The sequence below is a fragment of the Netta rufina genome (assembly GCF_964035555.1).
Source record: "Netta rufina genome assembly, chromosome: 4".
Classification (NCBI taxonomy): Eukaryota; Metazoa; Chordata; class Aves; order Anseriformes; family Anatidae; genus Netta; species Netta rufina.
In genome coordinates this window covers 3,399,772-3,416,439 of record NC_140127.1, presented here as the reverse complement: position 1 = coordinate 3,416,439, position 16,668 = coordinate 3,399,772, and the positions used below count along the sequence as shown (strand labels likewise).

Sequence of the window (16,668 nt, the reverse complement as noted above, 5' to 3'; positions counted from 1 at the left end):
ATTCCCCTGTGTTGAGGACTGAGCAGAGGAGAACTGTACTGGGAATAATTCCCTCCTTCCAGGTAACAGTCACTTTGGCCACACCAATTCAGTTACCAGTCCGAGTCTCTGTATTACAGCCTATCTTTAAACACGGTGCTTTTTAAATCTCTCGTCACATGTAAAATGTTATGCATATTATTAGCAAGAGTTCTGTTTCCTTTGAATTGTCTGCTTCCCACAGATTTCAACATAATATGTTGAATATGTTTTATTAAATATTAAATCATAAGGCAAGACCCTTAGATGATTTTCCTTTGATTAACAACTGATTTTAATTAATTATATAATGTTTCTCTAAATTTCAGTGCGTTTCCTGGAAGGGGAAGGGTGACTAGAGTTTTTATTTTTAATTCCATCTGTAGCTCAAATGCAGCCCTGTTTCGGTGATGGGATTACTCTGCGAAGTCCCAGTGGCATTCTTTGAGAATGTGCTGTTATTTAGGAGAGAGGTGCTAGAAGTTACCATTCTGTTTTCTTTTGCCACAGAATGGGCTCTCCCCACTTCACATGGCGGCCCAGGGGGACCACGTGGAATGTGTCAAACATCTCCTCCAGCACAAAGCTCCTGTGGACGATGTCACCTTGGACTACCTGACCGCCCTCCACGTGGCCGCACACTGTGGCCACTATCGTGTCACCAAGCTCCTTCTGGACAAGAGAGCAAATCCCAATGCTCGTGCCCTGGTAAACCTGTCCCACCTGTGTCACATAGCAAACCTACCAAGGGCAGATGAGTAGCTCTTACTAGTAAAGCCAAGTGAAAACTGTCAAGAAACTCCAACAACCCTGAATAGCTGCAGTCACAAAGGGGTTGTCACACTTACTCATTACCAGTATTCTGTCTCCTATCATTAAGCTTAGTCATGTACCATGTCCCATGACCAGTGGCTGTAGTGTCAGGTCTGGACGCTCCACAGAGTTCCTAAAGTCACAGCTATTTCTAGGTGACGATAACTTATGCATTGGTATTTTGTTGAATTGATAGTTTAGTTTTTCATACTATGTTGTGATACACAAATAATTTTTAAAAACTTTCAACTAAATCAGTAAGCTAATCGGCATGGAGAAAATATATGACAAAACTAATATTTCTGTATTTATCAGATTAATACATTCCCTTGTATTAGGTGCCATGTTCCTTCCTTTTTAAAAAACAGTTCTTCTGATGCTTACATGAAAACAGGTATGATTCCTTTCACTCACTGTGCAAACCATCATCTCCTAACTCAGAGAAAAACATCATGTTTGACTTCAGGAGCATAAAAAGCTTTCAAGAGTCTAATCTATCCAAACCCAGACAATATTTCTTCTGCTCTGTCATTTTTCTTGACCTCTCTATACTTGCAAATCTCATAACCCCTTTTTCTTCCTTCCTCATCTTATGTTTTTCTTGTTTGGTCTTTTCCAGCATCATTTTCAATTGGTTGGTCTTTTTCAATGCTGTTTTCAGTCAGGACTTGTTTTTCTTGCCAGTCTTCTGATTATCTATAGCTGTACTTTCCTCAGCTGCCCACACATACACATTGTATGCTAGCCCCCACATCTTCTTTCTTTCCTTCCATGACCAGAATATACCTCCCTCTCCCTTCCTCCCTCCCCGAGAAACATCTATGCTGAAAGGAAAGGAGAACTGCTCAGGCTGCTCCTTCCTTCTCTCCTTCCCCCTCTCTCGTACTCTCGCGATTCCTCTCCCATCAGGGACCTGTCACCTCTGGCTTGTTTACAGTATTTAATACATTAAATACATGATTTCTGTTAGTACTATATTTTTTTATGCCTTCGCTCATCAAACTGCTTCTTGCTTAAATAGAAATAGGAAAGTCAAATCAACTCAGGCAATAAATTAAGTGGAAAATATGATGACTTCTGAAACAGTGAAACTCCCTATGAAATATATTGAGATATGATGTGCAGGAGGTAGAATATCTAATGGTTTTGATTACTTCTTAAGAAACTAGGGAAGGCTAATAGTAATATTCGGCAGAGAGTACTGTGATGGAACAAATTTTACAAATAATTTATTTTCATCTATATTTAAAAATGTAATAATTACTATTTGCAAAACAATTTAGGGATACAAGCACTATATGAGTTCTCAGCTTTTCCAATCTGTGTATGCTTTAAAGTACCTTCAAATCAACTAGTAATTAACATTTCTCTTAACAGAAGCTGACGGTAGAATAATCTGTCATGTGTCTCTTCCTAGGACCTAAGATTTCACTGATAAATTGTTTGCTACTAGTTGAGTGTTTAGCAATACTGACCCCTCTCATTAGAAAATACAGCCATTATTTGACATTGTCTGAAAACGTTACTTGTGCTGTTCACTAAAATGTTGACAATACAGTGAATAATGTGTTCGCTTAGCTTTAGGCACACACTTAACCTGTATTAGCAGTAACAGTACATAAAAAGAGCTTAAAGTCAAAGTATGCGTATATGCTTCGTACACAGTACAGAGCCATGCTTTGTTGAAAGAGCCCCAGTCTTACTCAATGAGCATTTTGAAAGAAACAAATATCTGCTGCTTGTAAGCACAACACTAAACCTACTGTCTCACAGTATAAGATTGCTAGGTTGCAATACTGGTTTAAGATGTTCCCTTTTCCACTCCCCTTTCATTCCTGTTCCTGCCCTGTCCTATTTAGTTTTAACCCAGATGAGGGCTGATACCTTGCTTACAGTGCTTTATGACTCAGCAGGGCAGGAATAAAGGAAGAAGGGCCACAAATATACTGAGACTTTGTGAAACCACAGCTGAAGTAGGGCAATTAATTTAAGGTGTCCTTGCAAATGCACACATACACAAACACGAATACAGTATACTGTAGATTGATGCGCAAATACAAAATAAATACACATAGGTGCTTAAGGCTTGCACAAGCCTACAAGATAAAGACAAAAAATGAGGTGGAATCTGGAAGAAATACTCTGTTCTGTCTATAGAGAGGTATAAAATGCACTTTGTACATCTCAAAAGACTGAATGGTTTCAAAGTTACCACTATTGTTTCTTTTATTTTTTATTTCTTGTGTTAGGCAATCTTGGAAGCTACTGCAAATCATTTGTACACACACACATGTGCAGCCTTCAGAACCAGATACATACATACACACGTGCGCACATGCACCTGCAAGTCAGAACAGGCATGTCTGTATTTGGTTTTCAGAGGTGGAAGTTCAGTTTCTCTCCATTGCCTGAGAAGAAAGCAGCAGCACTGCTTTGTTCTGCCTCAAACTACTGGGAGATGTCTGTAATTCATAACCTCTTGTGCTTAAAGAAAATTTGCTTCTGGTACTCTAACCCTTCTGCTCCCAGCGCACCAGCATGGAGCTGTGTGGAAAGTGTAGTTGCATGTTTTTAACTAACATGACTGTCTTTTGCACAGAATGGTTTTACTCCACTGCACATTGCCTGCAAGAAAAATCGCATCAAAGTCATGGAACTCCTGGTGAAATATGGGGCTTCAATCCAGGCTATAACAGAGGTAGAAAAATGTTTCATACCCTGAAGAAACATTCCTTCTCTCTCTCCTTTTTTGCTTCCTTTTTTTTCTCTTTCCTGTCATGCCTCACTTTCACTTATGTTTTAATGAAACGAAGAAGCCCCTCCCCTATGCCGGTGCAGAGGAGTAAAACTGCTCTTGCTTTGTTTCGCAGTCGGGCCTCACACCAATACATGTGGCTGCATTTATGGGCCACTTGAACATAGTCCTCCTTCTGCTGCAGAACGGAGCCTCTCCCGATGTCACTAACATTGTGAGTATGGCTTTGACTAGAATCATCTGTGTCATGCCTCCTTCAGAGGGGCCCGGCCTACCATGCAGTTCAACCAAAGGTCACATTTGAATGATATTTCATTACGTTATTGCATAGGATATTATATAGGATAAATTATCCTAGCACCTTTCCCAATCACCACTGAGGGGAAAATAACTATTGTATAGGCATTGTAAGCCACCTGTGGTTTCACGTACTCTTCAGCAATGCCTGAATAAGTAAAAGTTTCCCTTAAAAACAGACAAAGCTCACCAAACACTTTCAAAGCTGTGAATGTAAGCCAAGCCACAGGAAAGACTGTGTTTCAGTTCAGAATGATGAAATTTATATCCAAATGGCTCCAGTTTCTGCTTGCGCAGTCTTGCTGGCTGTCATGAAATTGTGCCATTTGTGCTAGTGAAAGGATATGAGATGCTTAAACCTAACAATTAAACAAAAATGTTAAACTCAAGATGTTGCTTTTATGCAGGAAATTCCAGGACCTAGTGCCTTTTGAAAGAACTTATGTAAACCTAGAAAATGTGACCTTTGGGAGGTAACAAAATGCAGAACCTGACTTACCATAGAAATGGTGTTTGTGTACCAATAGCCTAGTTACCAAGAATAATAATAATAAAAAGAACACGATAGTTTCCTGAGTTATATTTCATAGATATCTTACTGGTTTTATTTGTCAGCATAAACAAATATTTAACTTCTGACTGTCCGCACTTTGAAAGCAGCTCTTTACCAGCAAGTAATGTTATAAATAAATGCTCCTAGCAAGAAAACAACAACAGCAACAAATTAATTCAGGTATGCTGGACTTGGCAGTTTTTCCCATCAGTTAGAAAAATCTTAAGTGGAACCCAGGGACAGCGCTCAGCATGCGGGGATGTTTGCCTGAATTGTTAGAACAGACTCTTCTTGAGAAAACCTCTTACTGCTTTCTACTTCTTTATAGAAGCAATTCTTATGTAAAAACTTTATTGATGATACGGAATCCAACACGAAATTTTTGTGGAAGCAATTAAAAGTATTGTGGTGGTATTACTGGATACATATGTGCAAAGTTTAATGCTTTACAATTTGTGCGACACAGGTGTCTTGGCTTTTACTTCGTAAGCTGAAGTTCCCTGTTGGTTTACTAACTGTTTTCAAAAGCTAAATTGCTTTGCTAATTCAAGTACAAAAGGGTCTTTATAGCAATCTGATCTTTAGAGGGTGAGAAATGTAAAATTTGTTCACATTTTAAACACTTCATTCTTCAGGTAATAAAATTTATATAGATGAAATTCCATATTCAGGTTTGTAACTGGGGCTTTGGGATTTTGTTTGTTGCCTACTTAGTAATCAGAGCGGGTAATACAATGTTAATTTTAAAGTGACTAAATAAATGAACTCCAGGTGAAGACAGTTTGCTTTAATTAGAAATTCATAACAGAAGCTAAACTCAGGTTGCTTCTTTTGCTACATCTAGGCAGAAGGACAAGTAGACATGATTTTTGATGCAAAAGAACTTGACAAGAGTGTTTGGTTTGGCAGTTATATGTTACCTTGACAGTCATAAAATATGGTCCAGTTCTATAGTAAGGAGAAGGAACTTAACACATAGAAGCATTCAGTCCTGCTGTGTTGTCAAAACATAACAGGTATATACAGAGCTCTTGATTGCAGAACTGCCGCAGTACCTAATGTACCAGATGTAGATGAGCTGCACAGGGACTGTTTTAGTCCACTTTATGACAGTAAGCTCAAAGAATGTTGAACTGTGCAAAATTCAGCTTGAAACTCTGTCATCAAGGAGCAGTCACTTTCAGTGTTCCTGTGCAAATCTATGCTTTGAATGTATCATCTGTACTTCGTTATTCAGATATGAAATTCCACATCACTCCAGTTAGCCTTCCAAAGTTTCATACACTCCTTCAAATTCTGTGGGCTGCAAAAGGCTTGGAATGACATTTATTCTGTAGCCTGCAGATAGAGCTGGGCTGCTGAGCACAGATTTTACACATTTTGTGTGCTGGCTCAGTTGTGCACAGCCACTGCAAGGACTTTTAAAGCTGCCAGCTCCACACAGCGTGCAGGAGGAGAGCATTTGGAAAAAAAATGCCCTTCCATCTTGAGGCTTGTGTGCCTCACTGTCCCTCAGGAGAGATGGGCTCAATACACTCATACCTCCTGTATGGTGCACAAGCTGATGCATCCGTGTGTAGAAGGCTGAGGAATGCATGTAACCAGGGGACTCTATAAGGCAGAATATTGTATAAACCAGGACTTTTATCCTAACCCTCTGGAGTGTTATTATGTTTGTCCAGGATCACCGAGTTTGCAGACCACAACCCGGTGACATGTATGCACACACTGTTCTTAACTGCCTGTCGTTGGCTCTGAAGCCAGGTTCTCAGTGGGCAGAAACGCGGGTCTCTACACGAGCCGAAGCATGGGCAGAATTTGCAGCATCGGAGCTCTGTTTCTTCACAGAGGTTTGGGACACTGACACTTTTTTGCTTTTCTGCAGCGTGGAGAAACGGCGCTGCACATGGCAGCACGTGCTGGGCAGGTGGAAGTAGTTCGTTGCCTCCTGAGAAACGGGGCCTTGGTTGATGCCCGAGCCAGGGTAGGTGTTCTGCTTATAACTTTTTTGCTTTCTCTTACTCAAAAATGTAGCAGAAGCAGGGGAGCAAAGGAAGAGCAATTTCATTTTTATTTGAGTTGTGGGTTCAACACTAAGCACACCTGAAACGGTTCCAAAACCAGTAATGTACAGAATGTGTGCGGTGGGTTGACACCGGCTGGTATCTCAGTCACTTGCTCTCTCCCCATGCTAGGGAATGGGGGGGACAATCAGAAGGTCAGAAGTCAGACAAACTTTTGGGTTGACAGGTTAATAAGTGAAGGAGAAAGAAAAAAAACAGAAACAAAAAACTGGAACAAAACAAGCCCTCCCCCTAGAAGTGAAGGAAAGGCAATCACTCACCACCTCCCACAAGCAGACTGCTGCCCAGCCAGTCTCCAAGCAACAGCTCCTTCGGAAAAACTTACCACCCAGTTTTATTGCTGAGCATGACGTTACATGGTATGGATTACTCTGGTCAATTCAGGTCAGCTCTCCTGGCTGTATCGCCACCCAGCAGAGAAGGCCTTGACATTGTGTAAGCACTTTTCAGCAATACCTAAAACACCAGTGTACTGTTAACACTGTTCTGGTCACAAATCTAACACACGGCACTTTATGTGCTGCTGTGAAGAAAATTAACTCCGGTTCTAGCCAAGCCCTGTACAATATACTTGGCTGAGACCAACAATAGCTGCTCCATCGAACCAAGAAGATGCACAGCAGCGTCCTAAATCCAAGCATCAGAGGTTGGGTAGCAGTTACTGCCAGGTTCTGAAACCAAGGGGACAATTTGAAGAGCAAGGTAGTTGGTGTACAACAAATAAGAACACAGAGGAAAGCAAGTGATGGAAGCTGTGTGTCATATTATTGAGAAAAGGAAAAAAATGTTTTTCTTCGTAGTTCCTATCTTTCTATTCTGATAAGACATTGCTGAAGCTCATCTCCAGAATTAACCGGCAAGCCCTCCTTTACTGCCTTCTTTGTATTATCAATTCTTAAGATTTTTGCAAGACCAATGCATAGGGACAGCCATTGGGATCCAACACAATATTGTGTTCAGGATAGTTCTACCTGCACTAATTATCTACTCAATTTGAGTTGTAGGAAGAACAGACTCCACTGCACATTGCCTCTCGCTTGGGTAAAACAGAGATTGTCCAGCTTCTGCTACAGCACATGGCCCACCCTGATGCTGCAACGACTAATGGGTACACCCCACTGCACATCTCTGCCAGAGAGGGACAAGTTGATGTTGCGTCAGTGCTCCTAGAGGCAGGGGCCTCACACTCCATGTCCACCAAAGTAAGACAAAATGCTTTGTGTCTGTATTCTAGTAGCACAGGCAGTGCATTCCTGTGCAGGTCTGTTTCATGAAGAAGGTACTTTCACTCTGAGAAATTGAGCTAGTTTGGGTCTTTTTTTGTTCTTATTTAATCCACAGTAACCCAGTAGACTGAAGTAACATCAGAAGTTAATCAAATTTTGACATATTTTGCTGTCATCTAAAGTTGTGAGTTTGGTTCCCACAGGAGCTAAATGCAGGTCATGAAAAATACATTGCCACAACAAATTTAAATGTACCTGAAGTCCTCGTTCATCTCTATCCCATTGTGTTACAAGTAGGGATTTTTTCCAAACATTTTCAGAGTATAAAATGCAGATTTGGGAGGAGGAAGCAATTTATTTTTTTTTCTAATGAACAGGCCTGCTTGCTTTTCAAAAACTTGTTTATTTAAATAGTAAAATAAATCTGGTCTGTACTAGCTGAAAGGAATGTTCCTAAATGCATGTTTATACAATTCAGCATCTGTCCAGACTCATCTAATTCTGAATCTATTTTCAGTATTTCTATAAATGAGATAGCATATGACACAATAGGCCATTTTTCTAGACTGACAAAAGAAATAATCTGTGGAATATTGCTGTTTTCTTAGACAAAAATGGTTACCAATACATTCATAACATTGATGAACACATAAGAAAATAGGTACTGTGAATAGGTACTGTGAATATGCCAAGATAACTTTCCTAAATTTATCACATGTGAATAAGTGATTCTCACCATTGTTTTAGGTCTAAAGAAGTACCCCTGATATCACAGTTGTAGTTTAAAACATATTTTTGAATCATGGGGTGTCTTCCAGGGTTCACAAGACTAAACTAGCAATCTGAAATTATGATCCATGGATTACTGGGAATGCTTGCTGTTCTCCTTTTATCCGTCTGTTAAATCACATTAAAACGGTTAAAAATACATTAAATACTTCCCCAGTTTTCCATACGGCTTTATGACAGTTGCTTTAGTACTGCAGAAACATTTTATAATTATGAGGGAAAGATGTAGCCCTCTAGATAATCTTTCTACAAACCCGTGATTCATGAGCTGGAAATGTTTTTGATTCCCTGACGTAAACTTTTGTTGTGGTGGGATTAATGGAACAAGTTGGTGATGATAATAATCATTATACATCACTTATGTGTCAGGCAAATAGGTCACTGTAGTTCCCTGGAATTACAGTCAGGGCAGTGGTGCAGTCTGCCACCTACTGTCTTGCATTCGTGAGTTTTCCTTATCAACGTGATATTTAAAATTAAATGAGTAGGCAAGCAGCATGTTAGCTTGACACAGGCCTTATGTTTGTGCTTTACTGACAAGCATTCTAGAACAAATAGAAAAGGACTCTTTCCAAAAGGCAAGATTTTTGTCTTGCCACATGTTTCCAATGTTTCCAAAAGCACTAGCGTTGAGTCAGGCATGACTTTTTTTAGCTGAAGTTCAGAGGCTGCAGCAGAGGTTGGTGACCGTATAGATTAAAAAAGGGAAAAAAAAAAAACAAAAAAACACAAATGGAAATCATTTTTCTACAAACTCTTTCAAGAAGAAATATAAGGCTTGGAGCTTGTCTCGCTGAATTTAGTTGGTGTTTCATTGTTACTGGCAACAATTGACACAAGAAATATTTCTAAAGCTGTCATCGTGAAACTGGAAAATGCAGCTGGTTTGGAATAGGAATTTGTACAAGTGCCTTCATTGCCCACACAGTGTATGTTGCTAGCAGAATCTGTATCAGATAAAATGTCTGACACACTGTCGCCATGTACTTTGGACAGGATAATGAAAGGGGAAAGTATTTTTTGTATTTCATGCTTCTAAACTGCTCTTAAGGGATGATGCTATTTCTAGAGATGGTGATTGATTCTAACAGCTAGAATATAGCTTGAAGAACTACTAGTTTAGCGACGTGGTTCTTGAAAGGGAGATGTCAATGTGATTTTTAACACAAGCACTTTCTTCTGTCTCCCGAAATTTTTCAGAAGGGATTCACACCCTTACATGTGGCGGCCAAATATGGAAGCCTGGAAGTGGCAAAGCTCCTTCTGCAGCGTCGCGCCTCTCCCGATTCAGCTGGCAAGGTACTCACCAGAGAGAGGAAACAACAATCAGCAGTGGTTTGGATTCTTACTTAGGGTCTAACTGTGTGAAATGTGCACGCGGAGGAAGCCTGCAGCTGCTTTCAGATGGTCTGTTAGCTTTATTAAGGTCACATTCTCCCAAGGCTGATGATTATGGGCATTAGCTTTGGAGGCAGTGCTGCTGCCCATTGGGTTTCAGTTCCTCACAGGAGGGCACGCTGTGCACGGCTGGGAGAACAAACGTGTTTCTGTGGCTCAAGAAACACCGATGCCACCAGGCTGTCTAAACTGTAAAAATCCTAATTAAAAAAACCAACACGGGGGCGAGGCCAGTTTTCCCTGTGCTGCGGGAACGGGTTCTCTGAGGGCTGCTCGTGTTCACCCTCAGCTGCTTCTCCCCCATATCGTACAGCCTAGCCCACTGCCTGTGGTTTCTGGTCACCGTTGCTAACGTTAACCCCCCCGCTGCCCCACGGCCCGCTAACGCTCGCTAACCGCCCTTACAGAACGGCCTCACGCCCCTCCACGTGGCGGCCCATTACGACAACCAGAAGGTGGCTCTGCTGCTGCTGGAGAAGGGCGCCTCGCCCCACGCGACCGCCAAGGTGAGCTCCGGCCGCCCAAACAGCCACCCCGATGGCCACCCTTCCTCCTTCCTCCCTTCCCTCCTTCCCAACGCTTTTCCCCATCCTCTGTGGAAAGCTGGAGGCAGTGCCAGGTGTCATCGGGCATGGGGGAAATTGCAGTTCAGTGTAAATTAAAAAAAAAAAAAAAAACAACAACAAAAAAAGCCTCCAAGGGGTGGAGGGCTCACTGCCTGGAGCAGGTTGCCCCAGGGATCCTTGGAGGTGGTCAAAATGTGACTTGGCTGGTCCCTAATTAACCTGGGAGGCTGGCCCTGCTTCCAACTAGATGACTGACACCCTGCCCAAATTGTTCTTCTTCCAGACCTTCCCTGAAAAAGAAGAAATAGATACATGTATGCATATATATGCCTCTCTCTGCCCATTTTTATATTTGCGAGCTTTAGTCATAGTTGGAACTCACTTTAGGATTATGTAATATTAGAAACCATGTGTATATTCTGACCACACATAAGCAGAATTCATTCAGGGATTAGGAATTGTGTTATGATATCACTGTGCTAGGCACAGGCTAACAAAAGGAGAGAATAACAAGAGAATTGGTACCGGTTTCGGCATGTTCTACCCTGTACGAAACTGCTTTTTACATGCTGCTAAAAAATAGAGCCAGTTCTTGAAGTGATGATAGGAGAGCTGTTGTTTATGCTGGGAAAGCTTCAGTTGTAGTAGGATAGCTCGGGAAAGCTCCCTTTTAAGAAGACACAGACCAACCGAGGGAACACCTCCAACAGAGACTGTTTGCTCTGAGCCAGAATTCCCACTTGGTGCTCTGTAAAGCAATTAAAGGTGGGAAGTTGCCTTGTTGCCAGAAAATACCATCAGCACCTTTCTCCTTTGCTTGAATGGTTCATTTGATCAGAGAAGCATTCATCCCTATCCCTGTTCCCAACCAGAGTCATGACTGACACGTATCAAAATCCCATATGCAAACACACCTCTATGCACACGATCCCAAACCACACGTAATGTAATGAAGAGTGTGCACCCATCATTCATCCCAGGGAATGTCACCCATCATTCAGAGGCGAATATTTACAATATAAGTTATTAAAAAACTGAGTGTCAAACTCAGGCTAATTTGGAGGTATTAGGTCCTGTCTGCCTAGCGAGTGCCTGCTTTGTTCCAGTTTGTATGGAGAAAATAACAGACAGCGACAGCAGCAGGACATCAGGGCAATGTGGGACATGGCTGGCACTGAAAATATAATGGAGTCCCATCTCTAGTGATATGGGGTAACAGGAAATTACCTGGTTCAAAGGTGTCTGACTTCCTAGGCTTACGTGGCTGTTAACTTTATTCTCATTTTGTTTCCTGACATCTGTTAGAATGGATACACCCCTCTGCACATCGCTGCCAAGAAAAATCAGATGCAGATAGCGACCACTCTACTGAACTACGGGGCTGAGACCAACATTTTGACCAAACAGGGAGTGACCCCACTTCATTTGGCCTCCCAAGAAGGTCACACTGACATGGTGACCTTGCTTTTGGAGAAAGGATCCAATATCCATGTGGCAACAAAGGTAACTCACAACTGGAGATGAAGTACTATGGTGGGAGTACCCACTAAGATACAAAGCACAGCATGAGAATCATGTAGTGTTGTTAGAAATTGTCTGCTTCACTTCCTTATATGTGAATTTGTGAGCCTGCAGAAGTGATGACAGGTGAGTGAACAGTAGAAGCATGGAGGGGAAACCAAGGCATGGCAGATAGATTGACCAGTTAACTTAGATCATGCAATTAATGGCTGTACCGGGTAGCCCACAGGAGGAGCTGTGGCTGTTTGCCACGACTGGAGGAAAACGGTGTAACACCTGGCTCTGGTAGAGGGCTTACAGGAGAAAATGTTTTCTGGGGCATTCAAGAAGGCAGGACTGCAGCATTTTTGTTGTGTTGCAACCTTGCCATCCCTGAGCTGTTTCATATATGCTGCTAGAATTTTACATTAGTTGCAAAAGAGGAGGAATGTAAAATTCAGAGGTTGTGGGCCCATGGGCTGATTTAATAACGTATAACAGAAACCTGAGAGCTACAGTCCAAAAGAATTTAGTGCTCATGCCAGCAAAGGCTCTTTTCCTCATATATTTTACCCTTCAGCCTTCCTTCTGAGTGGAAGAAATTGGCAGCCTCTGGCAAATAACAAAACAACAGTATCAGTGGAGTAGTGAGTAGAAAATAATGCTCTGGAGGACCTTTCCAGTCTTTTGGATTTTCTATGGTTTTACATGATGAGCCCTATAAAGAAAATGAGCTGGCTCCTCAAAAACCTATTACTGTAGGTCTTTATAGGTCACCAGATTTATCCATGCACATACATATAAATCTCGCACACCTGAGGTCAGAAGGCTGCAGCTTTTGTTTGTACAATTCAATATGGAAGGCTCAAGTCTCATTACCTGGAATTAGTGTAATATGCTATATAACCAATTAAAAACAAGGCAGTTTTCATTTCTCTTTCAAAATTTGTTCTCTTCCTTGTTCATGGGCGAGCACTGTTTGCGTGATCACAGAGAGCTTTTAGGCAAAGTTGCATCCTTGGTGTCTTTGAATGGGATCTATTTTTGGAGTTCCTTTCTTCCTTCTGACTTGTGCCTGCAGTTGTCAAGGTTCCCTTTCCCGTCTGAGGAGTGGGAAGCCCAATGACTGTGCTTCCTGCCCTAATTTATTAATGGGCTTCTCCAGTAATAACAGCTTCTCCAGTGACATTATTGTATAAAATATGAATGTGATCACTGATTCCTGAAACATTTACGCTGTGGTTCTGGTGATATAATTGCTGTGGAGCTGTTTGTCAGCCAGAACAGAAGAAACATCAACTCTACTTTGTTTAAAAAAAAAAACACATTTCTAAGCTATAGCTAGGGTCTGGTTTCTTTTTTTTTTTTTTTTTTTAAAGATGCAAAAGTGAGAAAGGCTCGATTTCTCATGTAAAGAAGATTTTATTTTTACCCCTATTTATTTATTTATTTTATATATTCTATCTCCAGACCGGGCTGACATCCTTACACCTTGCAGCTCAAGAGGATAAAGTGAATGTTGCCGAAATACTCACAAAACATGGTGCAAACCAGGATGCTCAGACAAAGGTAAATCATGGAGTGACTACTGTCTCCAGTGTGCCAAGGGGTGCTATCGTTGTAAAGGAATGTTCCACTGAGCTTGCAGTTTTATTTCCTTGTTCTCTTGTTGTAGCTCGGTTACACACCTTTGATCGTGGCATGTCACTATGGAAACATCAAAATGGTGAATTTTCTTCTCAAGCAGGGAGCAAATGTCAATGCTAAAACAAAGGTAAAGAATATTTCATTGCTTTCTTTTGCTCTTTATTATGAAGTTATCAACCAAGCGCTGCTGATACACACCACTAGGTGCCTTTCTCACTATGAAACTACAGTTATTGGATGGTAGGTGTCCATATCTGCTGATTTGTGGCTGTATTGGAATGCATTCTGTCTGCTACATCTCCTTGTGTAGTGTTCACAAAAGAAAAGTCAAGTAACTCTTTGGGTGTGTGTAAGGGGTTATTTTTTTGGTGCTGGTGTTTTTTTGTTTTATTTTCATATGCAACTAACAAATGCAAGCTTGTTTCTGATCGCATTCACACATGGTTTACACCAGTGTAATACCTGTCTGTTGCCAAACTGATAAATAACAATTCAAATACTGTGAGGGTGTTGCCAGATTCTCTCCAGTCTGTTGGGAGAAGAGTGGGAAGAATTACTGCCAATCAAAGCATGGGTGGCATGACTTTGGGAAAGGAAGCAGCAGCCCTGGGAGAATGCAGCTTCCTGGCGACATTTTGTTTGGTTTCAAGAGGGAGCTGGGTCTCCTGTTATTGAACAGGTCTACTAAGTGGACCAAATTGCCAGACTGAATGTCTAACGACTAACTTCAGCAATTCCTTTAAATATAGACTGGTGTGCCTAGCAAACAAATGTGATGCCTTGTGTAGCCAGATGTGCATATCTCCAGAGTATATAAAAAAACAGACTTTCTGGTGACTGTGAAATATTCAAGCTGAGGTATTTAGAAGCTAACTAAAGGGGCATACATACTTGTATCTTTAGTATTAGGTCCCACTCAATGTGTACGGGGGCACTGGAACAAATTCTGATACTAGTTCCCCCAGGTATTTCACTAATTTAGAGTAATTTCATTGAAGTCAGTGAGTTTATATGACAGTAAGGGGCAGGGCTTCTCCGAAATCTCATGTCAAGGGACCAATAAGAATATGGGCAGTCTGTCAACCAGTACTGTGCACTTGGTTTAGAGCAAATCAATCCTGGCTGGATTCAGGGTAGGCATGTTGAAGTATAAGTAAGCTCTCGTGCCTGCAGGATGTTTTATGCCATCTCCAGTGAAAAATAGTATTACTGAACTCCGTTTTTAAAGGACTGCGCTGATATTTAAGTTAAGATAGTAAGTATACTTTGCACTACAACCTACAATAAGATCCTCCTTTGATTTCTTAGTAGTCCATGCGTGCATTACTGTACATTTAAGAACTGTAACAGTTCTAAACTATCACTGTTTAATTAGTTGTACATAGCATTACTTGCATCTGTTGAGTTGCGAAAGAGATGATTCTCAGAGTGTGTTCAGGGCCTGCCCTCAGGTTTTACCTGTATAGTGCAATCAACTTGGTATTTTCTCCCAGTTTATTTTCTGCTTGCTTTCAAACCAATTGCAAATCATTTTGTAAATGAATTGCCTGACTGGACTTACATAATACCATCTCAGATCAACTAGCCAAAGTACACTTTGGCTGTGTTTCTGTATTGTGTAACAACAGAATTGAATCACTGGAGCAGATAAACATATACAGTTAAGCATGTTTGTTAATACAGACATTGTGTACATGTTTTTCAGTGTAATTATGGCTTGACCAGGACTTTTCGAAGTGAAAGTAAGGCTAAAATGATTGCAATTTTTAACAGGTATATATTGTTAGTCTTTTTTAAAGCAAATGACATGAAATCACTGCTGTTAAAAAATTACATATTCTTAAATTGTATCAAATATTTTAAAGGCAAATCTTAAGGCTTCTATGGAAAGCAAAGAGGCAAGAGAAAGAGAAAAATTCTCTGCTTCAGCTATGATTCTGTGTTTTTAGCATACCACTTTAATTTGCTGTTCCTCGCTGTTCCTATCCAGAAATTGGCTTTTATTGTGTGATGTAAGATGATAGATGAATAAAAATATTTTCTTTAAGTTTTCATTAATCTGGGGAAAGAATGTTATTATTACTGTAGATATATCATCTTAGTGTCAGTTGATGGCCTGATTTCTTTTAGAAACGTCTCAAAAGGAGCAGAATTAAGCAAACCAAAGTGTCTAATCTAATTGCTGCTGGTTGTTGTTGTTCTTTGTTTGCTTTTATGGTGACCACTGTGGACAACAGAATGGGTACACCCCTCTTCACCAAGCTGCTCAGCAAGGCCACACTCACATCATCAATGTTCTTCTCCAACACGGGGCCAAGCCCAACGCCATCACCACTGTAAGTCTTTGAAGTGTCTGTGGAATATGTTTCCCTAGATAGTTCTTTCTTTTCCTTTCTTAAGGCTTAATAGCAAGTCTTTGTTTTGGTGAGCGTATTCCTCAGACAGCTGGTTGTCAGATGTGTAAAAGTAACTTCCTCTCCTTTTCCTTACACTCTTAAGGTAGTTCAGATATAACTCAGTGTGCACTAAGCTGTATATGATGTGAAGAAGCTGATTTCTGAGCTGTTGGTATCTTGAGAATTGGTATCTTGAGAAATATTTTTCCATAAAAAATAAGCGGAAATCTGAACCTGGGTTTCTTGGAAGATTTGAATCCAGATTGCTGTCCCTCTACCCACTGGTTCTCTGTTTGTTTTAGGTTCTTACTAAGTTCATGGATGTTAATACCTCTTCAAAGACCATGAGTAACCTCTTGCACAGCTCCTTTTCCATGGTCAGCTGGGAATGCAACTGTTCTATTTCATGTTGATGTTGTTGTTAGTCACCTCTACTTGGGAAATCTTTAAAATGTAGCCAGAAAGTCCAAAACCTGTGGTCATTCCCAAAGTTGCTCCGGCTACCATGTATTATGTGTATTGTGCATGCCTAGACTGGCACTGGGGGGGACCTGTTTGGTCCTGGGACAGTCACATGGGATAATCTTCTGTGAAGTTAGCTAAGATAGCAGTTTATGTGCCATGAC

The 16,668-nt window shown here is 40.9% G+C and overlaps 1 protein-coding gene across 7 annotated transcripts in view; it reads left to right on the top strand.

Moving 5' to 3' along the window:
- The window catches only part of ANK2 (ankyrin 2), a gene marked incomplete at its 5' end in the record, with an annotated part of 325,477 nt that overhangs the window by 225,347 nt on the left and 83,462 nt on the right, over positions 1 to 16,668 (top strand). For 6 of the 7 annotated variants that reach the window (XM_084285777.1, XM_084285774.1, XM_084285779.1 and 3 more), the window contains 9 exons: positions 529 to 726; positions 6,322 to 6,420; positions 7,525 to 7,722; positions 9,736 to 9,834; positions 10,341 to 10,439; positions 11,805 to 12,002; positions 13,470 to 13,568; positions 13,675 to 13,773; positions 15,884 to 15,982. In XM_084285777.1, coding sequence (XP_084141903.1) covers positions 529 to 726; positions 6,322 to 6,420; positions 7,525 to 7,722; positions 9,736 to 9,834; positions 10,341 to 10,439; positions 11,805 to 12,002; positions 13,470 to 13,568; positions 13,675 to 13,773; positions 15,884 to 15,982 — 1,188 coding nt within the window. Of the gene's footprint in view, positions 1 to 528; positions 727 to 3,430; positions 3,530 to 3,701; positions 3,801 to 6,321; positions 6,421 to 7,524; positions 7,723 to 9,735; positions 9,835 to 10,340; positions 10,440 to 11,804; positions 12,003 to 13,469; positions 13,569 to 13,674; positions 13,774 to 15,883; positions 15,983 to 16,668 lie in introns of all 7 variants that reach the window. The other variant, XM_084285778.1, reaches the window with a different exon arrangement.